This window comes from Bombus huntii, chromosome 5 (genome assembly GCF_024542735.1).
Source record: "Bombus huntii isolate Logan2020A chromosome 5, iyBomHunt1.1, whole genome shotgun sequence".
NCBI lineage: Eukaryota > Metazoa > Arthropoda > Insecta > Hymenoptera > Apidae > Bombus > Bombus huntii.
The window spans coordinates 16,691,926-16,716,470 of NC_066242.1; the positions used below are offsets into that span (position 1 = coordinate 16,691,926).

General features: G+C 34.9%; 3 protein-coding genes and 1 non-coding gene across 14 annotated transcripts in view; 3 read left to right on the forward strand and 1 right to left on the reverse strand.

Annotated features, from left to right (window-relative positions):
* Positions 1-15,898, forward strand: part of LOC126866027 (retinoic acid receptor RXR) — a 63,450-nt gene extending 47,552 nt beyond the window's left edge. For 8 of the 11 annotated variants that reach the window (XM_050619086.1, XM_050619077.1, XM_050619078.1 and 5 more), the window contains 5 exons: positions 1,813-1,942; positions 2,514-2,675; positions 10,845-11,151; positions 12,247-12,572; positions 13,073-15,898. In XM_050619086.1, coding sequence (XP_050475043.1) covers positions 1,813-1,942; positions 2,514-2,675; positions 10,845-11,151; positions 12,247-12,572; positions 13,073-13,346 — 1,199 coding nt within the window. In that variant the 3' untranslated portion in view covers positions 13,347-15,898. The remainder of the gene's footprint in view (positions 1-1,812; positions 1,943-2,513; positions 2,676-10,844; positions 11,152-12,246; positions 12,573-13,072) is intronic. The other 3 variants (XM_050619088.1, XM_050619084.1, XM_050619085.1) reach the window with 2 other exon arrangements.
* A 2,627-nt stretch (positions 15,899-18,525) lies between these two features.
* LOC126866057 (translationally-controlled tumor protein homolog) lies at positions 18,526-20,737 on the reverse strand. The gene is made up of 5 exons (XM_050619149.1): positions 20,571-20,737; positions 19,950-20,020; positions 19,632-19,819; positions 19,283-19,553; positions 18,526-18,979 (listed from the first exon to the last, which is right to left on the reverse strand). The coding sequence occupies exons 1-4, from the start codon at positions 20,596-20,598 to the stop codon at positions 19,322-19,324; spliced, it is 519 nt and encodes a 172-aa protein (XP_050475106.1). The 5' UTR covers positions 20,599-20,737; the 3' UTR covers positions 18,526-18,979; positions 19,283-19,321.
* A 985-nt stretch (positions 20,738-21,722) lies between these two features.
* LOC126866032 (la protein homolog) lies at positions 21,723-24,113 on the forward strand. Its single transcript, XM_050619094.1, has 7 exons — positions 21,723-22,066; positions 22,262-22,615; positions 22,719-22,861; positions 22,942-23,041; positions 23,113-23,358; positions 23,446-23,578; positions 23,786-24,113. The coding sequence occupies exons 1-7, from the start codon at positions 21,866-21,868 to the stop codon at positions 23,872-23,874; spliced, it is 1,266 nt and encodes a 421-aa protein (XP_050475051.1). The 5' UTR covers positions 21,723-21,865; the 3' UTR covers positions 23,875-24,113.
* On the forward strand, positions 23,633-23,717 carry LOC126866231 (small nucleolar RNA U6-53/MBII-28). The gene has a single exon (XR_007689819.1). It is a non-coding gene; the product is annotated as a small nucleolar RNA U6-53/MBII-28 (small nucleolar RNA).
* Positions 24,114-24,545: the final 432 nt, after the last annotated feature.

A 24,545-nucleotide genomic window follows, 5' to 3' on the forward strand; every position in this document is an offset into this window, starting at 1 on the left:
AGAGATGCGACCTCGTTGTAATTATATATTCCGCGGAAACGTGCGGCTGACAAACGGCCGATACGGTGGCGTGTCGTTTAACCTTTTAACTATTACTAGCCTCGAATGCCAACGATTAATCCACCGAACCGCGGTTTCTCTTGAATTTTAAACTGTTCTTTCTTGAATTAATTTGTTACATCGTTAGATATAGAGGTTTTCGAAACATAGTTCGTTGATCATTTTAACCTTGAAGTTATATGGTTGGCTTTGCGCGTGAAGGATTTTGTCTGTTTAACTATAAATGAAAATGAAAGAGATTTAAGAGAAGGGGGTTCTCTTGCGTAAAATAAAACAAAAAAAAAAGAGAAAAAAGAGGAAAATAAAATAATGGAACGAACGTGCTATAAAATAAAGGAACAAAAGGAAAAATAGAACAGAGAGGAAAGAATTATGACATCGAATTTACAACTATTGGTGCACTTGCTAGCATCCTTAGGGGTTCGGAGATCTCCCTGTCTCTCCCTGTCTCTCCCTGTCTCTCCCTAACTCGCCCCGGATCTCCGTCGTTTTACACAGTTGCACTTGCCTCTTCGCTCTCCTCTTTGTCATTTTCAACGATTACATCCCTCTCCCCTTCGTTAAATAACAGCAGACGGCCACGATGCTCGTCCAAACCCTGTTAAAACGTCGTTTATCTTCCGATACTCTGTACGCCACGACAGAAAATCCACGACGTGTAGGTATATGCGAGTGTCTGTTCGACTGGTGCATGGTTCATCGTAAATCGCGCTCGAAATAGAGCGTGGAAAAAAAGCATCGAGACAGTTACCGTAGTAGAGAACGGAGCACGATGATGGAACCACGCGAATTACGAGGGACGATATGGTGAAACAAGCAATTTGTACCGCGACTTACTCGACGTTGCTTCTTCTATTGAGACATAAAGCTGCGATGCGATGTTTTGCAATGGCAAGTCGGAATCCGTTTTATCCATTTTCTCGTCTCGTTAGAGCTGTTACGTTTTTGTCATGGAACGAAGCAAAGCTTTCGCGAAAATTTATGCTACACGTTGAGTACATTTGCGAGTAGTTACTCGACCTATTATAAGGTAGATTTTAAGGTAGTTTTACGTACACGAGATCGTCAAATTATTTCAACACTTGCGAGAATTTATTCCGAATCTGCTGTGCTTTATGAAAAACACTTTGTATCATGCGCGACACGATGTAAAGAGAATTACATTTTACATGTAATTTACTTAACAGCGTTACATTTGTATATTACGTTATACGCGTGCCTATATAGAATTTGCAACGATCACGCTGATTAATATCGTATCGGTTCTTCCTGTAGCTGTAAATCATGACTCCGAGTCTCGTGGTGGTAGTTAACGTGGTTGCGTCTTGGATAAGACGAGTCGTCCTCGATCGGTCGGCAAATGGGAATCTCGGTCAGTCGAGGTTGAAAGTAAAAGGACGCTGTCTCGTGAATATTAATGGAGTAAAAGTGTAATTCTGTGACGCGATAGAAAGTAACGTTATTTGGGACACGTGTGTTACGAGCAACGTTTACAAAGATTACAAATTAGCCATTGGCTAAGGAATTATCCGAACACCGTTCGATAGATTTGATTTAAAACAAGTTATACTTACTAAATCCGTATTTAATATATGTTTAATATAATATAATTTAATGAACCTAATGCAAACAGTATTTTGCTATTTTTAAACGATTCTCTTAAAAAAAAAACCAATCCCGTCAATTTACAAAAAAAGAGGAAAAAAGAAAAGAAACGTATTCCCTTAATAACGTAAAACTTGTTTGTTCCAGGGTTGAGTCTGGACAACAGTAACATGTCCATGTCCTCGGTGGGTCCGCAAAGTCCACTGGACATGAAACCTGACACAGCGAGCCTCATCAATCCAGGGAATTTCAGTCCTTCCGGTCCCAATAGTCCTGGGTAAGTAACACCACCATTTTCTCGATAATTTGTAACGATCTAACGATTATCGTTGTATCGATGCCACGGAGGTACAAATGAATTCGGTTCGACAGATAGCGAAAAAACGGCATTCTGGCGAAGATATCGTAAATAGAGGGTTTACCATGAACGTAGTCGCGCCCTTATAGAAATCGAGCAACATACCGTTCCTTTTCTTATTTTCTTTCTACCATTTTATTGCCACGTAACACATAGAGCGTCGTTGGGATATTTAAAGCTAAGAACCTTTGCTTATGGAAGCTGTAAAACGAAATCTTCCGAATGTTTTTATAATAATAAAAGTTATCTTAATTTGATAACGATAACTCTGGAACGAATGCTACGAAGTTATTTAGAAACTTGGACACACGGTAATTTGAAAAGTTGTTCCAAATTTTACTAGCGGCCTGTTAATAGTAGAAAATACGTTGCAAAATCCACTTCGTATACAGAGGTGATTGTTTAAAAAAAAAGTTTCACGGTATTTTGCACGATCCGGGTCAGTAGTTTCGTAGCTGGAGTTTTTGTTACTCTCTTCTTTGCATGTAAGATCCTTCACCGCTGGTTGTCACAGCAACCTTCTGAGTACGTCGCCGAGTGGACAGAACAAAGCAGCCGCACCCTATCCGCCGAACCACCCTCTTTCCGGAAGCAAGCATCTTTGCTCGATCTGCGGTGACCGTGCCAGTGGCAAGCATTATGGTGTCTATAGGTAAGTCAGACATTAACATTTACAAGTTCACGAACGAACTGAATAAACTAACGGACAATCGTATGCGAAGCAAATTCGCAAACTTTCCGCATTAATTTCCTTGCTAGTACGTTGATCAAGCTATTCAGTTTCTGGACTGTGCGAAATAAAAATGTTCGAAAAAATACCTTTCTTCTCTATTATTTTTACGAATTTGCTATACGAGCTTAGGGATTCTCCTAGGTTTCCTTGTTTTATGAGGCCAATTTGTCAGGGTTTTCAGCAATGAATACAAATCGGTCTCGTTCCGGATATCGGACGATTTTTTCATCAGTCGTGACGGTCACTTCGATGAATTCGCTTCGATAACCTTGACTTCTGGATAGTTAGGGAGAGGGGGGTGGCTTCAGAACGTATTAATAAATTTCGTTGATTTACTGTTGTTATTTCTGTACTCAGAGATAGGATCACGATAGTTATTATTTTATCGAATGGATAAATCTATCACACCGTTCTGAGCCAAAAAAAACCTTTATTGCACTTACAAAAGCTAGGAATAAAAACAAAAAAACATCTTAAGCCTGTCGATTAAATCTATCGATTGTAACTAGGATTATCTTCTAGTTACTATTTCGTATAACTAACGCATCTGCATATGGGTGGCGAGCACGAACTCACGTTGTCATTTTCAACAATTACCTATAACGTAGTGGTCACGATAACGTCGTCTTGGATGCAATGATAAATGCTTGTTTTTTTTTAGTTATCGTCACCTTCGACCTTCCACTGCCTTCGTTCTGTATCTCTTCTCGTTTGTTGTCAGACCTACAACCGGCACCGTTTATTGAATTGCACTGAATGTCGTGATCGTTCTTACTGCGATATCGTTGTAACGACAAGGTGTTTATGCCAATAACGTGGTACAATCAGATGCAGAGAGTTATAACATTTTTCCAACGTTGATTATTGAAAAAATGCAGTCTGAGTGGCTATCGACTGAATAAGAAAGGAGAAAAATGAAAAATATTTCTTTCGTTTTAGCTTTGGAATTGAATCGACGAATAGTAACTTACAGACAAAAAAAAAACACTAAAAGAATTAAGAGAGAAGAGATTGAGACACAGGATGGATTTATTCGAAGACTGAAATAGAAAGTAGAATAGTCCACGTCCCATATTAAACTGATCGATACCAGGTGACTTAGGAATAATTCATCTCTTATAGAATTATGTAACACCTGGATACTAAAATATCCCATGAATGGTGACGTATTTTTTAGTAACTCTGTATATAAAATACGATAAATAAGTCGCTCGTAAATCGCTCTTTTTTCACGAAAAACCACTTGCCTCGACACGAAGGACACGAGACCGTGATGGATGGATAATAAACCATCAATTTTTTTTTAATGACAGGTTACATATATTTTTATCGACTCCTATATTATTCTGGAGTCAAAGGAATTCAAATTTATTAACAACTTAATAAATTTCTTTTACCTTAAAATTTTCACGAAGCGACGCGTGATAGAAACAAAATTTCTGAGAATTTACGACGCGAAAAAGATTCGTCATGGCTTTACGAGTTCTAGAAGCTAAAAAGTACGATAAAAAATGATACAGAGGACGTACAATCTTTTTATATCTACTGTAAGAAGAGATGGATGAGGGTTAAATTAATAACATTAATAACGACATCAAGAGACGGATATAAATATCCATTTAGTGAAATATATCATCTTGCACAAACGAGCGTACACTGTGCAATGTACAGGCATCTTTATTCGCGCGCCAGATATAGAAGAAACAATTCGTAAAACACACCTTCGACTAGCTTCTTGAGTAGATAGGCAGGCCACCTTCTTTCTTGGTTCTCGTCCCTACTCATTACGGCGTGCAGAATTCACACGAAATTAGGAAGTCGATAAAAGTTTCAATTGGATAAGTTTGTAGCGCTAGAAACGCGATTAGACGCTTTTGTTTGGGGACACAAACCGAAGATAAGAATATTATCGTGTATGCACAGCAAACATCGGCAATCCGTTGATCGGAGAACAACCTCCATGAAGATTCGTAGTTTAGACGAAGTATTTTGTTATTTATTCTTTTTTTTATTTTTAGTTTTTTTAACCTTGTTGACGTAACTCTCACTGTTTCGACTTCAAGTCGATTATCATTCCGTCGAGGTTTGCAAGAATTAACGTAAATAAGAAAAATATTTTAACGCACAAGAAACTCGTATGTAACGCGTTTCTAACGGATGAATCTGTCAGACGAAGAAGTCGACGATGACTCTCTTCCGTAACGCGACGAAAAATTAAACTTTAACGTCGAGGACTTCTCGTCAACGCGTTTATCGCTTTCGTCTTGAAAAACGATGTTAAAGATAAGTATATTTATAGATGTGCACGCCGTAGAAATTTTGCAATACTCGACGAAAACTCGGGTTAATAAAGTTCTTCGTTTCTTTCTTTTTTCGTTTAATTGGATGGAACGTGTCTGTATGCAAGAAGAAATGATCGAGCGTTGGCTATCGAGTTTCCGAACCATTTCTACCACGTATCGCTTGCTATCTCGCTTTTAATTGATTAAGAACCAACCGATGTTCCACGTAATAGACGTCATCGACCGATTAAGCGTCGTGCGTTGCACGTGAGTCGCTCGAAAAACTCGAGATCATCAATGTGTAATAAACGCGCGATAAAACGATCTTGAAAGCTACAAGCTTACTGGTTTTTCGCTTCCTTTATCTTTTCTGTCTTTCTTGTTTTTTTTTTTTTCTTACGTCGTTCGTTTGAAATTAAAATAAAGTAAAAAATTCCAACTTTCAAAGTCTCGATTTCTTCTATGCAAACCGAAACTTCCAACTTTCTGTATTTAAATCTGAAATCCTAATTTTTCTCGCTGCGGTTAAACGTTCGAAATTTCTTTATTTAAACTGAAACTCGCCCATTTAAATTATCGATTCTTTGGGACTCTTCTCGCAATTCCAATCGTTTTCAAGTCATACACAGAGCGTATCACTGTGCTCCACTCCGATCGTCATCCGCCTCCCCACTTTGGGTATTGCGCGTGTGTGATCAGTGACCACGGCCGATGATGATGGTTCACGTTGCATCAGAGTCTCGACAACCTTGGACTTGCTCGCGTGGTTAGGACGACTAGCCAGCCGTAGTTCCTACGGGGCAAGGGAGGACGACGAGCCTTGTCTTCTGCTGTTCGTGCAGCCACTTTGCTCCAGTGGCAGCTAATTAAGCAATCACGGCCATTATCAGGGCCCGTGTCAGATATATCGCCGGTCTGTAAGAAACAACAATCCTTTCTTCCTTCGTTTCTTCCTGCTCTTCATGATTAATTGGCTGACTGGTATTTTCTATGCACTTTATGACTTCCTCCCAGCGATGGATTTTTAATTTCTTTATTTAACGTAGTCAAACCGCGCTACAGTTTTTTTTTCTTTTATCTGTTTTCGATTACCTTTTGCCGAGGAATGTTTCTGTCGACGCTTTTCAGACGGAGAATTTTTCAAAAGAGGCAATACAACGGTAATAGCAGATGGAAGAATGAATTGGGCTAGCGATATCGATAGCTGGAAAACAAGGCGCGTTAAAAAGGAAAAAAGATCGAAAAATCGAGAACAATGGATCATGAAGAAATGCTAAAATTGTAACAAAGATAACGAATGTCGTAAAACTAAAGAGAGATTATTTTTAGAGAAGTCTCTCAAGATTAATCAAATCTTATCGATTCTGCCTATTAGCCATGAATTACAGCAAGAAACTCGAAAGACGCAATTTCTTTCTTTTTAATCTCTGGTAATCTCTTTTTTCCCTTGTACGTTAGACTCGCTGCTGCTTTTTACAGCATAAATCCAAGAGTGGTCGCAAAGTAGTTCAATAATTAATAAAGCGATTAGGCTGATAAAACGTGATCGAGACTGTATAATTAAACGAGAAATTATACTCGACGGAATTAATGGAAGACCGAGCTCGTCGAAACGAGTTCTCGACACTTTGATCATCGAGCTTGTATACGGACAGAACCATCTCTCCCGTGTCATTAGTACAAGTATAGCAAAGTTTAATTTCATTTCCTCGAGCTATTTAGTTTTGAAACTTAAAAATTATCTAAATAGATCTAAATAAACCGTATAATGTTTTGACAAAGTGAACGGAACCTCGTAGAAAAACCTGAATCCTTCTTAATCGATGTCTATTACGTACGATAGCTGTCGAAGCTTTCTTTATTTTCACAACACGATTTAAGTAGGTCTTCAAGGAGATTACGCGAGATTACGAGTTACTTTACTCGTAGAGAAACATTAAACGGTAGTAGATCAAAGAAAATCGATGTTATTGATAGGCAAATGCCGGAGGCCTTTGCGCGTTTCCTATGGCGGAACTTTGGTCCATGGGTCGAGCTTCTCCACGCGTGTCCCGCGTCAGACTTATTTGTCTTTCGTGTAAACTCGACGAGATCAAACGACTTTCACGGTGGTCCAGAAATTTTCTCGCGTGTCTTTCACACATTTCACTTTCTATGTACCTACAGCGTTTACGATTAGAAAGAAGTGTAAATAAGATCAAAATGTAGAATATGAATATTAATTTCCCATTACTTTTCAGAAGTATCGTTTGCAATTGTTCCAAAATCTTTCTGAGTTTTCTTAAACAGTTCGACGTATTTTATCAGCCATTGAAACTTACCGCTCGTCCAAATTCATCGCTAACGAATAAGCGTTGTTTCATCCTCGCGACGGTGCAAACGGATGGAAACAGAAAATTGTTCCATTCGTCGCTGCCGCGTTGCTTTTAGCGGATTTCACAGCCGAAAACACGAATAAATCCTCGATAAGTCGCGTATTGTCGTGCTATTCCTAGCGAAGGTCGCGAGAGACAGAGTTTTGACATTCGTCGAGATCCATAGGATTACTATTCCGTATTGTTCTTCTTTCGCGTTCGTCGAATTTACGAACCGAGCAAAGCAGAAGCGTTCGATAAGAACCGCATGATCCGAACGAACGAAACATTTTATGATCGAATATTTGCTTCTATTTTACTTCTTTCTTTCTATTTTATTGTTATTCCAAATCTCTTCTCTTTTCGTTTACCGACGTTAGGATTTAAATTGGTTTCACACTTGACCAATATCACGACAGTGTGGTGTCTGGTTCCAATGTTACTGAAACTTCAAAAATGTTTTCTGCAACAAATACAACGCGCACGTACAATTTTTCTACAGTACAGAGTGGCTAGAAAAAAAGTATGCGCGAATATATTAAATTTCATATCGTGTACTTTCACATACAAATACGAAAATGTAGTATGTGCTGTGAAGACGAAACGTATACAGACGCTAATTAAAAAAGACTTTAATTCATTTCGGTTGTCGCATCTAATATGTCTGTCTTCCTCGAAGCTAACGAGGATGATAAATTTTGACGAAACTCGTGGAACGTATTCTCGAGGACCGTTTAAATTTTTAGTATCGCAAACAACCTTTCCACTTTCCGTTGTCGTTAAGATCTCGATGATGGCCAACCATTGGCGAGACTCGTTTTTAAAATTGGAACCTCTCCAGTAACAGTGGCGACATTCCGCGAGTAAGAATTTATTTTTGCTCCAGCCGGTCACAAAACATCGCGCGTATTTTCGACACGGTTTAGCGTGCCTTTCTCTTGTTTTCACTTTTAATAGCGACGACAAGTGGATGCACCTCTTTCCTTCGTGTCTTTGCATCGTTAAGTTCGTTTGAAATCTCGTGCTGATTAGAGCTACCATTACGTAAGATTTTTAAATTACGAATTTCTTTGTCAAAAAATGAAACACCGAATTTCAAAAAGATATTTATTTTTCTCTAACTTTTTCTATAAGATAGAAAAAGCTAAATTAATCGTAAGAAGATTTCTATCGGCTAAAGTATCGGACGTGTATTTCGAACGTGGCACGATTCGAACAAGATTTTTAAATAAAAAAGTATTTATTAAATACACGATATTGGCAAAGAAAAAAATAAAGGAAGAAATAGGAACGGTGGTGTTTTTTCGAATTATCCATTCCTAGCCCTCGAAATTCTTCTCTGACAGTTTCGATGTTCTTCTAACTAAAGTTTCTTAAAATTCAAATTCATTGACCAAATTCCTAGATCTTAGGACTCTTAGTTACCTTTGTAAGCAAATTACTGTCGCGAACGTTCCATCGATTACATCAAACGCGTTCCAGAGGTACAAAATTAACTAGGAAACGACATAAATTGCGTTTTCCCTCGTTGCATCTTCCCAAGTGCCCTGTTAGAAAATACTTTCGAATAAATTTCGACACGATCAAGAGGAATTCGCGGTTTCGGTGTGTGAATCACTGCAAAACCCAGACAACACCGACTCGTGCGTCGTAAAAAGAGTTGAAATTCGTCTTGGCGCGTCTTATCCGGCTCCTTCGCTCTACTCCGCTCGACTAATCCAAAGATTCTTTGAATAAAGTATCCCGGGTTTACGATTTCTTTCGCGTAATCCGCTGTCCCGGAGAGAACATCGTCGCCACCAGACAATCGAAAGTTGCAACCTGCACGAATAAGTCACCTCGACGAAAGTAATGTTACCGGGTGTTTGGACTTTGAGGATTTACAATGTGATCATTATGATCCAATAATTTTCCACGGTATTTTAACGAAACGATACGTCTCTTGGGAGAAAGTAAATCGATTGTCGCAGTTCGTATAACAAAGGAAATTTAAGAAAAGACACGCGAATCTTTATACTATACATTTTACGTAATAACACATTGGGAAGACGAATAAGATGCGTTATTCGAAATTTATTAAAGAACACAACGAGTAAATATACGTATTAGGTTGTCCGAAGAATGTCTTTCTTTCGCGAACGTGTCTTTTACAACAATGCAGCTTCGTACAAACGTGAAAGCATGTCTGTGAAACGTCGCGGTGTTTGTCTCGACAGAACGAAATGGATCGTACGTAATTCGACAAAATAATATAAAACAAATGTTGAGAATTGTGGATCTTTGAAGCCGAAATAATGTTATAGGAGCGCTAAATTTACACCGAGGATTCATATTAAAATGGTAATATATTTATTTCATGGACGATTCCTTATATATTCATCGATACACACTTGCACGCGTCTCAGCACTTTCTTCCATATCCGACATTTAACCGACTGACTAGTTTACATTCATCTGTTTTTGAGACACCGCGCACACACACACCGACACTCACATACAAGCATCTCTACTACGCATTTAACCCAGTCGAGCACAGAAAATTATACATATCTCGACAACAAAAAACGTTGCACGTCCATTATTTCTTCATAAAACGAAAGAAACTTTTCGGACAACCTAATAAAGTTCTTTCTTTCTTTCTTTTCTTTCGTTCGCAGCTGCGAGGGTTGCAAGGCGTTCTCCCGTATCTCCTAGGAACCGAATCAGAATGAAATAAAACAAAACGTACGCGTATCCTTTTCAGCAGACAGAAATCGTAAAGCGAAATCACAATTTTTACGAACGTAATCGATTACGATACGGCAAGATACGCTCGAACCACGTACGTTGCAGCATCTGTTCGTTGTAACGTACATCGACACGTACGTATTTAGAAGCGACACGTCCCAAGCCCACGGTTAATAGCAAAGTTATCACCGCTACGACCATTCAAACGCTGGAAATGTGTAATACAAGCTAGAAAATAAATGGCAAAAACAATATGAAATTCTCTTATTCAGTGGCGATCATAAAACGACGAGGCAATCGTGTTTGCCAGCTTTCTTCAGCCTTCGTTATCTATGCATAAACAAATCTCGCCCCTTGACTATGACATCCGGTACTCGTTCATCTTGGATCACGTTAGTTTATAGCGCTGTTCGCCAGTTCTTACGCTGCTTAGCTATCTTCTACGTTCTACGCGGTAGATATCGCTAAACGAGAGTGGAAGCAAGCGAGCTTGAAACAGGTTCGCATCGTCCATTAGCGTTTACTATTTACCGTCGTAACGAAAGCGAGCTAGAAAAATCGGCAGAGCGTCCGATATTTCTTGCTGTTCGTCGCAACATCTTTGTACGTTGTTATAACGGATTGATGTTAGTTAGAAAAATCGTTCGTTATAGCACTCGTCCGTTGTAAGATCGTTCGTGGCGGTACATCTTACCGTAGTAACCTTTCCGTTCTTTCGCTCGTAGCTGCGAGGGTTGCAAGGGCTTTTTCAAGAGGACCGTACGCAAGGACCTGTCGTACGCGTGTCGCGAGGAAAAATCCTGCATCATCGACAAACGGCAGAGAAATCGATGTCAGTATTGTAGATACCAGAAATGCCTGGCGATGGGCATGAAGAGAGAAGCAGTACAGGAAGAGCGTCAACGTACCAAGGAAAGGGATCAGAGCGAGGTGGAGAGCACCAGTAGCCTGCACTCGGACATGCCGATCGAGCGTATTCTGGAAGCCGAGAAACGAGTCGAGTGCAAAATGGAACAGCAAGGAAATTACGAGGTAAATATTAACGAGAAACGACGGAGAGAAAAAGCGAAAATAGTAAGAGTAGAATTGGAACAGTTCACCACGTCGATTGTCCGGTTGAGAAATTTTATTTTTCGTTTGAACACGCTCCACTTTCGGTATACACGACTCGTCCTATTTTTCTATCTTTTTTCTTTCTTTCTCTTTTTTTTTTTCTAATTAAGAAGTTCTCGACTAGTAGTTGGATAAAAACCGTGGTTGCGTTTCATTCAGCGATTTATCGAACATGAACGTGACGGAGAAGCTGGTAAGATTGGAACGTCAGTTTTATGCAATGTACAGCTCTCCCGGGACGAAATCAATTTGTTCGTCATTGGACCCTGGACTGGTGATTGAATTAATCTCGTTCGAGGTGTCCTTTATTGGCGATCCGATATGATCGTTTCGTCGTGTAATGCGAATTAAAAAATTGATCGAGTCGTGTATGCATCGATGAATAAGCTGGTCGAAATAATCGAGGGCATATAATAACGGTACAGAAGTATTTATCTCGTTAAAATGAATCGATGTAACTTCAAAGTCTTCTTTCTTTCTCAACTTTACCAGTATCTTTTTACAGACTTGTTCCGACTCATTTTAATTAGTACGATTCCATCAATTCGTTACCGTCATTTGTACCGATAGAAGATAAAACAACAATTTAATTCCTTGCAAATCGAACAGACGACTATCGTCAATGCTGGTCAGTAGCAACTTTGATTTCTATCGATAATCTGCTTTTTGCAAATGCTTTTTTTTGGGGGGCTTTTGCTTCTGGCGAAATACGTATTCCTTAGAGAGAAAAAAAAAAAAAAAAAAAGAAAAAGAGATACGAATCGTGGATTTCGAGCGTTTTCGAGACATCGTGAAATTTCGGATTTGGATCAACTTGTTAATTGACTGTGGAAACTCAAATAAAGATCAGAATATTTGACTTTGCAACCGGAACGCGAACCGGAAACTGTCGCCAGTTTTTCTCCGGCCACCGTATGAACAACGACGTTGTGAACTGATTTTCGTGGAATGGTTGCGCGTAGCTGTTCCACGAAACGCTCCTCCGATTAATTCGGCATCTCTTGCAATGCACAGAATGCAGTGTCGCACATTTGCAACGCCACGAACAAACAGCTGTTCCAGCTGGTAGCATGGGCGAAACACATCCCGCATTTTACGTCGTTGCCGCTGGAGGATCAGGTACTTCTGCTCAGGGCCGGCTGGAACGAGTTGCTGATAGCATCCTTTTCCCACCGTTCGATCGACGTGAAGGACGGTATCGTGCTGGCGACAGGGATCACGGTGCACCGAAACTCCGCGCAGCAGGCTGGCGTGGGCACGATATTCGACCGGGTACTTTCCGAGCTTGTATCGAAAATGCGCGAAATGAAGATGGACAGGACGGAGCTTGGTTGCCTGAGGTTGGTAATCGTTACTTTTATATTACAATTATTAATTATCGATTACAATAGATTATAGTGAAACTCCGTTTACCTGAACATCGATCGGGGACCAACGGTTTATATAATAGCTGTTCCTCTGATATTCTCTGATTTTGTTCGGTCTATTACTTGTCATTCGCATAATTAAGAGCTCACGTTAGGCCACAGATTTGATTTCCAGTTAACCACAAGTAAATGGAGTTCTATTGTATATTCGAAAGATGCTTGTTTTACAGTAGGAATGTGAGATAGGATAGAAATAGAAAACACTAAGAAGAGATACTATTCAAGTTCCTCGATTAATCGTTGGTATTGAGTTAATATTTTTCTGGATCGTGTCTTTCAATTTATATTAAGCGTATCTATAGAGGATCGAAGGAATTGAAAAGTATCGTTTGTATTACGCGTACGATTAAACTTGCTTCTCTATTATATGCTTCGAGTTTACGTTCATTTATCGAGCAATTAATCACAAACAGATCTATAATACTCTTCAACCCCGAAGTCCGAGGACTAAAATCCATCCAGGAAGTGACCCTGCTCCGCGAGAAGATCTACGCAGCGCTGGAAGGCTATTGTCGCGTAGCCTGGCCCGACGATGCTGGAAGATTCGCGAAATTACTGTTACGTCTGCCGGCCATCCGATCCATCGGATTAAAGTGTCTGGAGTACCTGTTCTTCTTCAAAATGATCGGCGACGTGCCGATCGACGATTTCCTCGTGGAGATGCTAGAGTCACGGTCGGACCCTTAGGAGCAAAAGGTGTGCCGCGTCTTGGGGCACACCGATTTATAAAGGAAAAAAATAACGGAACATAAAAAAGAACACATATATATAATATATATGTATGTATACATGGATATATATACATAGATATATATCAACAAGAAAAGAAAAACAAAGAACAGCACTCAAGATATATATATATATATATGCGTGTGTAAGAAAAGAAATTCCCGTTGGTAACTCTAACACGCCTCTCACGGTGGTTAAAAAACGAAAAAAGAAAAAAAAAAACAAAAAGAAAAATTGATACTCTCACAGAAGTCGAGTAAGGTGGAATTTACTTACGTTTCTTCTTCTTCACCATTTTATTTATATCTGTTCGATAGCGCATTATATTTGATGTAAAGACGATCCTTTTCTTCGATTCGTATCGAGAGCATGCCGGAAGTCGAGCAACGGATAATACACTCGCGGAGAACAAAGAGCCCCAGCGCTTTTTTAAACGATCGATTCGATGAAATTTCCAAGCTCTCGAAGTCGCTTATGTATACCTTGGAACGAGATCTCTCTTTGCATTCTTTAGTCTATGACACACGTCGAGTATGTGTGTCATGCCATCGTATGTCCGAGCAAAGTTCTCACGCGTGACGATTTCCTACCGGATATTGCCGATCCTTGATTTAGTCTGGGCTTCGATTGCGCTCACGTCGAACTGTTTACTCTCTGCAACCACGTGGAAGTTCCTAAGACGCTGTTTTCTCATGTTTCTTCTTACCTTTTTGTTACACCCTCTGTTACAACCTGTGTTATCTCTTGTCATCGTTGACGTGTCAGTTTCAATCTGCTTCGCCAGTCTTTCAGAATACATATATAGTTGTACAGACGACACGATTCTCCAACGATCTCCGCCATTTTTCTATGGATTGCGGTCCTCGACGTGGGTGCAATCCGTAATAAGCGTAAGCTTATCGGGTATTTTTACATTCCAACGCTGCCTCGATTCGGATCGTCATTTGAAAGAGCCACGATCGCATCTAGATATATTATTATTATTGTCATTATTATTATTATTATTATTGTCATTATTATTATTATTATTATTATTATTATTGTCATTATTATTATTATTATTATTATTATTATTATTATTATTATTATTATTATATTATCATTATTATTATTATACATACTTGCATAAAACGGAAACGTTCTATACGCGTGTGCACTATAATACGATAATTTATTGTTTTGTATTTTAGAGTATGGAAGAAAGAAAATAAAACTTACTAATTCATTATTAATTATATATGATTATATATATTATAATATTTCTTTTTATATATATATATATATATATATATATATATATATTATATGTATATATATGCAGCTTATGTCTGTAACAAGAAATATTGAAATTGTAACATATGCTGTTACAAAACCGGTGAATAAATAGTACGCTCGATATATCAAGAATCATTGATACATACATACTGTTGAAAGATAAACTGAAATGCGAAAGAGGATTTCTTATTAAGGACGATTTTTACTTTTGGTATACAGCGAATTCCATGGAATTTTTCATATAACTCGTTTATTAATATTTTTTCGACTTTATTCGACAGCGTTCGTTTCGTTCGATAACAATTTCTCATTATGTGATTACATAATAGCGAACAGTATAAGTAATTCGATAGCATATTGATAATGTACTAAAATTTACTAATTAGCGAAAATTTTCGGTTTTTTCCTTTGAATTCACTGCATTATGAGATGTAAAGTCTTAAAAAAGGAAAAAGTAAAAAAACATTCAAAAGATGCGATGCTTTCAATGTATAGTTTATCATTTAAACCTAGATATATAAGAATTAATTGATCAGTGACAGGACTATGATAGGAACCTTATCGTCGTTATTAGTAATTCACAAAACACTTTTTATGATTTGAGCTGAAGGATGTAAGAAAATAACAGGATTTTTAACGAAAAGATCCATATTTTAGTTTTACAGATTTTGAATTTTACTAATTTTCTACTTTTAAATAGATAAAAAAATGATATGAATTGTGATCGATCTGAATTGGTGGCAATAAAGAATCCAAATTTTTATATATTTTATTCTTCTATCGGTAAGTTAAGAAAGAACTTTTAAAAATATAAATATATATTTTATAATATATATTGAAAGAATCTTGGTGCATTATTCAAAAAATGTATAAATAAACATTTATTTATATTTTTCTTTTGTAAGATATTTCGTAAGATTTATTCTTTCTAGATTGTAATTCGATTTTAAGATTTTAGAAGAGTGAAAAAGATTTATCTTCTTAGTGTCCTTCAGTTTTAGTCATCTACATAAATTACTATAGTACTCTAGAAATCGTAAGGAATGATCACACTTACTTCGATAATATAAATTATGATAATATTAAAAAATTATTAAACATATTTCTATTTTTGCGTGAATGCTTACGATTGTTAGTTGTTGGTTATTGTTATCTATTTGATGAGAGTTTTTAATGTTATGCATACCATGAGAAAAAAGAAACACATTATTAAATTCCCGATTTTTTTTTTAATATCACTGGAGTTGCTATTCATTTCAAACGCCTGTTATATCTAATTGTTTCTTTTTCTTTTTCTATAGTTCTCTCGTGCGACACGCAAACACAGGATAAACTTTTTTCATAGTTACTCGATCCAATTTCGACGATTTCAAATAATTTCCAAGAATAAATTCAAACCAAATCACTTATATTTATATGTTTCGTATAAGATAGTAAGAAAATCGTATTACAATCTCTGTAATGTCAATTTTCTTGGTGTTTTATAATCCAGGATGTAATCTTCTGTTTCTTTACATCCATACTGGAAATATACATCTCGACCAAAATTACCTCTGAATGAAACGCGTTTTGCGATCACCTCATCTAATTCCTCGATACGTGTAATAATAGTAATAATAAATAGTAATAATAAAAGAAGATAAGCAAGTGAAAGACCATTAGGATTGGCGGGCGTGAATGAAGCTACCTGTGAATGAAGTTTCATATAAATATATAAATGTTAAAATGATGATATCTATACATACGTATAATAATATATGAACATATAAACAGAACTCTTTCACAAATAATAATTGAGAACCTCAGTAGCGGTCAGTAGAATAACAAAGATAATGGCAGAATTTTTAATGTCCTACGATTAGATGTATTAAAGGTAAGAGATTCAACATGGTGAATCTTGGAATGTATTGGAGCAAAAAATCTATCAAATAATAGCATGCTTCTCTAATGAAGTGCTATACACAAATCGTGTACATGATTGTAATCAATGTAAACTCGATGCTTTTGCCATACTTCTTTGAACTATTATAGAAATCGTACGATGCTCAAATTGTATGTAGTGATGTTTTACTTAGTAACAGTGTCCTAGAACGAATGAATGCGGTGCGTTGCAAACCTTCTGTACCATTATGAATATTAAAATAATTGGAGAATAAATCCTTACGTTAAATTAAGTATGTATATTTTTCGTCGTCATTTGGTACTTAGGAATACTTTCTATGTACCTAATTGTTTAGATGGTTAACGATATACGTCCATGCTCTGTATTTTATATTTTTATATTTTTCTTATACTAAAATGAAGATGAATGTTATTATTAAAAATTAGAATTTTAGAATATCAAATCATGGTATATTATGGTAGTATCAAAGAGGTTCCACACGCACCCATTCTGCATAGACCAGTACAAATAAGTTTAATACTAATAGTAATAACGAATAAAATAATTGTTCGACCTTACTGAATCGTAAGGTACATCCCACTTAAAAAAGTAGCAGGTGTCCTACTAAATACTGTACCTTTGACGAACTAAACTAAAAAGCCAGAGTACTAAAAACAAATCCTTCTGTGTGTATAAATGTCAGAAACTTTCATGTATCAATATGAATGCTATACATTAATAACAAATTAACTTACACAACTGCCATTGTGATTAACTATTTTTTGGAACATTAGCATGGTCCGATATTCCATGTTTCATCTTTCTTCCTTCGAATTGAAACAATGAGAAAAAAAGGAACGATTCTTATGAAATTGTTGTACCATTTTATTAAGTAGATTTTTATAATTTGATTGTACATCATTGAATTATGCGCAAGATTTGTAATGTTAAGAAGGTTAATGAACAAAACATTTATCATTTATGTTCGAAAATATAATAATCATAAATGTATGGAATAGCTCTCTAACATAATATTCCACTTGAGAAATCATTATTGTATTAACAGCTTAAAGGTACTTGTGAATAACAATTTTTATTTCTACATGGCTAACACAATTTATTATAACGAGATCAGGTATGTTAAATTGTATCGCATCATTTTCAATACATTGTTTGAAATTGAGATACTAATTCATCTTAGTGCTTAGTAACTAATGACACTATGGTTGTGCTCGATAATTAAAGCAATGTCTATATGTGCATATTTATGAACGACGAATGCGTACATACATAAATATGTAATTGTATGTACGTATATTTTTTGGAGTTCAATTTTACTATCTTTAAGCTGTAAATGTCAGTTTTCGACTTATTCTGAAGCGATAATTAATTCGTATATACTTATTGAACGTTCATTTACTAAACGTACGTGTATGTATATGTATACATTTACGGCTGTGTACATACGTACATACATATGAATTATTATTACATTATTAAAATACGCTTTTCTATGTGTTAACATAACACTTTTTCAGGTAATGGCACATGAAAACGTATTTGGAATGTGAAGAGTTCTATATTGGATCGGTAACTGTTTTATAATGAACGAGAGTAATATATTCATAAAAGAATATGCGTAATAAATATGATGACGATAACGATGGGTACACAAATTATATAAATATAGAAAACAAAGAGTGTAAGAGAGAATGCGATAGTGAGAGCGAGGTTGTTAATGGAAGAAACGCGAAGAAGTCATATTATGAATATACTTGTAAAACAGTATGGCTAATAACAGTCCTTGAGTAAAAAAATATAATGTATGGTCTTGCGCCAAGAGATAAATCGTCTATTCTGACTTGTCTAAATATAATATTTTTATGAAGCAAATTAATAATTGTTTGTTTTACTATGTACCTGTATTATTACGGAAAGTTAATTTAAACAATTAGATAATCAAAATAAGAACACGGCTCGTAAGCAGTACTTATGAAAACACCTTTTTATTTGATGGACATTATACAGAGTATGTTTCAGATTTAATTGTTATCCAAGGACATTTCTTTTTGTGTTAACAATAATTAGACGTATGTTTTGATATTTTCATTGCTGCAAACTTCTTTCCCCATCTTCCATTTTTGAATCATAAATTAAATTCTCTAATAAGTGACCAATAAAAAAGGTAGAAAATATTACAAGTCTACAGGGAAATCAGACTCAGATAATACAATCGAAAGGATTTCTTGTATATCTTCCCTCCAGTAAAGTCATATGTACAATTATTAACTCCTGTGAGACTTCGAGTCATTGATTGTTGTTGAAACGAATAAGTTAACTGCATTATAAAATGAGATTGGAAGTAAAATCGTGTTTTCCTTTTAACTAAATTTCACAAGCTTTTCAGCGTGTGTACAGTCTTCTTTGAGTTTATCTGGAAAAATGTACGAAAATTAATTTTACTTTTGCTATGTATTTAATGCGTTTAGTAACGAAACTTTGTTTTTTAGTGTATGGCTATAATAGACGCTACGTCGAGGAAACGCACCACAGCGGGAATCTGATCACCATCTTTCTTTTACATGTTTGTGCAATGCCAAATACAAATAACTTAAGTATAGGCATGAATTAACATGTTTATATATTTAAGTCTATTTTTGAATATTATTAACACAGTTATACGTACATTAAGTGATTACGATATTAACGAAATACAAGTAGTAAATGTAAAACTCACAATATTTTTTCCCACAATTTCTTCAATACCTAAAATTGTTTAGAACTTTTGTTCCTCAAGACCATGCTTGAATAACATGAGTACAGGCACAGATTCACCGTCGATCTCGCGATATTCCATTAATGCTACAATACCATCAATATCCATAGATTCGCCAGTGAAAAATTGTAGGTCTTTGAAACGACTTAATATGTCTTTCATTACTTTATTTGTGTTTGTTTTGAAAACTTCCACTTGATCAGGAGCTTCCTCTTCCAATTTTGCTACCAATCTAATGAAAATTGCGTTATTAATATTGCTTTAATATTACTAAAGTAATAGTTTACATTACTATAGGAAAAATAATTACTTCTTCATATAATCCTTCAAGTACAAGGTATAGGATTTTTTGTCTGTAAATGCAAAAGTTTCTTGCAGCCGATGATTCATAACTACATCTACACCGGATTCCACCGTTTCTTCCGTTCCTTCATCAGCTTCTTCAGCAGATGGGTTGAATCCAGCAATATCAATGTCACCTGATTTACGAGTGACTACCTAGTTATAAAAAATTTAAGTAAAGATATTAATACAACGAATACAATATAAATAAATATTCAGACAACTATATAAGCTTAATACACGTTATCCAAATACAATTTAAAAATAAGAGTAAAAAGATAGGTACCTTGCCATATACTTCATATACAACATTATCAATCAACTTTATTTTGTAGGTGTCAGAAAACATTTCATCGCCTGAAATATAAATTTTAAAATAAAAATATGACCTTTAATATAGTAAAATTAATTAATTATATAAAACTTATATTATTTCGTAAAATTTAACTTTATAAATTTTGTATAAAGTAATTATCAAACCTTCAAAATAATCATTTTATTGCAGCAGAGTTAGTTTAAAAAAAGAGTTAATTTAAAATAATAATCTCTACTCTTCCTTAAAATATGTAATTAGTGTCAAATGTATCATTTTCCTAACGAAATGAGTCATTTCGAACATATGGAGAGGTTATAAATTAGAATATTAAATATTCAAGCAGTATGATGTTTCTATAATATGAGAAACCATTAAAAACATGTTTAACTATATATTTTCACATTTACACAATTAAAACCGTAGTCAGGAAACATTTTATAGTTATTACTCTTAAAATTTTGGTCCTCGTGATAGAAACGTCACTGCTAGTCCGTTTGCAATCAAGCGTAATATTTTATTTCTTAGTATATGAAAAAGTTTGAAAAAATATTCATTACACGTGTTATTTAATGATATTCTAAATTTACGTACCAGTAAAAATATCCTTGTAAATCTTCATGTTGGAAGATGGAGAAAGATTTAATTACAGCTAAACTAAACAAGACTCACTCTCCCCGAAAGAACGAACCGGAAGGGAGCGCAGTACTGAAAGATTGCAGCCAACTTCATTGCATTCTTTTATCTTTTACCTGTTTGCCAACATAAAGATCTAAAATCATTATACATTTTCGGAACAAGGCATATCCGGTTATTTTATATATGCAAAAGAAGTAGTTTGTCAATTATACAGATTATATTTTTATTTTATTGTAATTAAAAGTAGACGCATTAAAAATCATTTTAATTATCATTTTAATCTTTCGAAAATAAATCTTTGATTTATATTTTTTGTGCTTTCAGTTTTTAAAATATACTATTAATGTAATTTAATAACAATTTATAATTAATAACTAAATATTAGTTAATTTATACGTTATTTGTTTAGTATATATAAATAAAATGCATGAATATCAGTTATAAACTAAATTAAAAGAAATTGTAAGGATTCAAAAAATCGCAAGGAACATTAATTTTCAAGTAAGGCTTCATTAGAAATTGTAAGTGTTTTGCATAATTTTGTTTCGTTTTGCTTTGCTACCTCTGTTAATAGTGTGAAGAAATATTTAGGCACATTTTAATGCTAATATAAAAATACAATAATGTATGTTACATTGTTCGGACAGAATCAGAGACACTCTACTTATCTCTGTCTATCTCGTAGAACGGGATCTTTTCTTGTCCTGTATCTTGATTTTTTCAACTCAAAGGATAGATGGTTTTCCCTAGCGAGTGTTCAGGCCTGTTTATATGACCGTGGCTAACATCGCGCTAATTCCGATAAAATTTTTATTTTTGGTTCCAGTTTATAAATTATTGGATATTTTAGAAAAATTATTTTTACATTTATTTTTAATTTTTACTTTATTTCAAAAAATGATATATTGCAATTAAAAAAATTTATTTTAATAGTTAACATTGTAATTATTTCTCCTATTTGTCATATAACTTATATAATTATCAAATATACCCAATTTATTACTTTACTCGGAGATAAGAATAATAAAAAGAGGAGAATTTTATGTTGCAATAAACTGTGAAATTATAAGAAGCAGCCATTTTCAAATTTCATGTTGATGCAAATACCGTTTTCCTTCCTAACGGTTACTTCCTGTTTCCGAGAAAACAGACCACGTTTGATCATCGACTTAAGTGCATCTGTACGAAATTGATTTCTTGTTCAGGTCTCAATAAATTTTGAAAGCTCGTATCTCATAGTAACAACAAATATGGAGAACGGGCAAGGAGAGGCAGTTCCTCAAACAGAGACTCAAACAGAAATTAAAACAAAGGTTGTAGACGAGACTAAAATAAATGATGCCAATGTCGAGGTTAAAGACGAGAAGCCGGTTTCTGAGGAACTTTCCCCAAAAGTAAAATCTGAGGAACCATCTAACGAACTGTTAGAAAGAATAAAAAATCAAGTCGAGGTAATATTTTATTAATTAACCAATTATTATGGAAATAAGATATCCATTCATTTATATCTCATGATTCAATATATGTATAGGTATAGATATATGTAGATATTCTTCAACGTAATTAAAAAGTTTAATTTTCATAGCTTTCTTATAACATAAATGGCAATAATACAATTTAATTAATAAAAATTTCGATATTTCTAGTTTTACTTTGGAGATGTGAATATGCAAAGAGATAAATTTCTCATTGAGCAAACAAAATTGGACGAAGGATGGGTTCCTATGACTATTATGTTAAATTTCAAATTGTTGGCCTCTATGAGTCAAGATATTAATGTTATATTAGAAGCCATAAAATCAAGTGAACTTATGGAAATATCTGAAGATAGAAAAAAGATTCGTCGTTCTCCAAAGCATCCTTTGCCAATATATAACGAAGAATATAGGAAGGCACAGGAGGCCAAGACAGTTTACGTAAAAGGATTTCCTTTACAGGACACCACTATTGAGAAGCTTAAAACGTTTTTCAGTGCTTATGAACCAGTTGATAATATCGTCGTAAGTATCTGACTCTTGTGCAATAGATGTATTATTTTCAGATCAGAGTGGAAAAAATTTGCAAATAATGCTTAGATCTTCAGACCATTTTCTTGTTTAATAGATGAGGAAGTATATGGATAAAGAGAAGAAGCTTCAATTTAAAGGTTCTATTTTCGTGCAGTTCAAAACTCTAGAGGATGCAAAAGCCTTTATGGTTAGGGAATCTGTAAAATATGGAGACACTGAATTAATTAAGATGTGGTCGTAAGTTAATCGGATTATATATCTCTGCTATAAAAGTTTTAGTAATATTTTATACTTAATTTAATACTTTGAGATTTTAGATCTGACTATTATCAATCTAAAACACAGGAAAGGGAAGGTAGGAGACAAAAAAGATCAGAAGTAAAAGCAAAGAAAAGTGAATCTGTTGATATGGAATTTGTTAGTATACAATTTATTTTATACATTTATTTTCATAATTAAACATAATAACAAAATGTTCAATTTTTTAGGAGACAACAGAATATAATGATAAAGAGAAAGAAGGCGACAAGGTAAATCTATTTCCAAAGGGTTGTGTGATTTATTTTACTAATGTACCTGATGAATGTATAAGAGAAGATATTAAGGAATGTCTAGGTGAATTAGGTGCGAATGTTGCATTTGTTGACTTTAATAAAGGTGATGCAGCGGGATATGCTCGATTGCAGGGAGAAAATGACGCAAAAACAGTAATTGACAAAATGCATGAAAGTAAAGTGAGTATTTCAAATTATTTTTTGTTATTTTTAAGTTCGTGATATTATATTTTATTTCGTGAAAATTTTTTTCATTTATTTTATAAGATATCTATACGCGGTAAAGATGTAACCTGTTGTGTCCTTGAGAGTGAAGAAGAAGAAAAATATTTTATGAAAGTGAGACAACAAATGGCAAATTCTAGGCAAAGGAATTTTAAAGGAAAGAGAGGCAAAAAAGGTCAGTAGAATGGTGTATATAAATAGCTTTTTTTTAAATAGTACTATTCTTGCTCCGTAATGATGCTTTGCCATGCTAATACTGAGAGATCAGTTTTTTGGATTTCAATGAGTTAAACTTACAAATGTCACTGAACATTTCATGATTACAAAATTTACATGTCATCAAAATGAAGCATATGTAAAATTTGTGAAAATTATGTTGCAGGCCGTAACACACGAGTAGCAAGTAAAAGACGTATGAGTGAGAGCAGTGACGTGGTTCCTGCTAAAAGAGGGAATAATTCAGTTGAATAATTCAGAAATATTATTTATCTTGGAGAAACCAAAACTTGTATAATTATTCAACTAAACATGTATATTAATCATAGTTTTATTATACAGATACTTATTGTATAAAATAAGAAAAGATAGATGTTACACTACTATATATTCAAGGTAGATAAAACTACTTTAAGCGCATATTCTTTTGTTATGCTTTGAGCAGTGTGTATTATTTAAAAAGATAAAAGTACAACACCGTTTATATTTGTAAATTGTACATTATTTCATAGTCCCACGTGTAACTTAATACACTGTTAGCTTATAAGGATATGAGTAATTATATTAATTGGAGATGGAAATGTATTTAGAAATCAGCATTTTATTGTTTTACAGTGAAATTTACAAAGATGTTTCGTCTATTCTGCTACTTAAATTTCACTGTTATTTGTTCAATAATCCCGTTCACACAGCTTAACGAATAGTCATAATGTGCTGATGATTCATACCATTCGCAAACAATACTTGATGAGTATTCCTTTTCTAATCTTTTCTTTGTGAAACGGTGTATTGAAAATAATCGAAATCGATAGTACAATTACGCGACACCGTGCATAGTATGATTGCTATCTAAAGTACAACGTTATGTCCTTAATCATACCAATACGCTTTCATTACTTCATGTGCCTCAGAAAATGCGTACAATC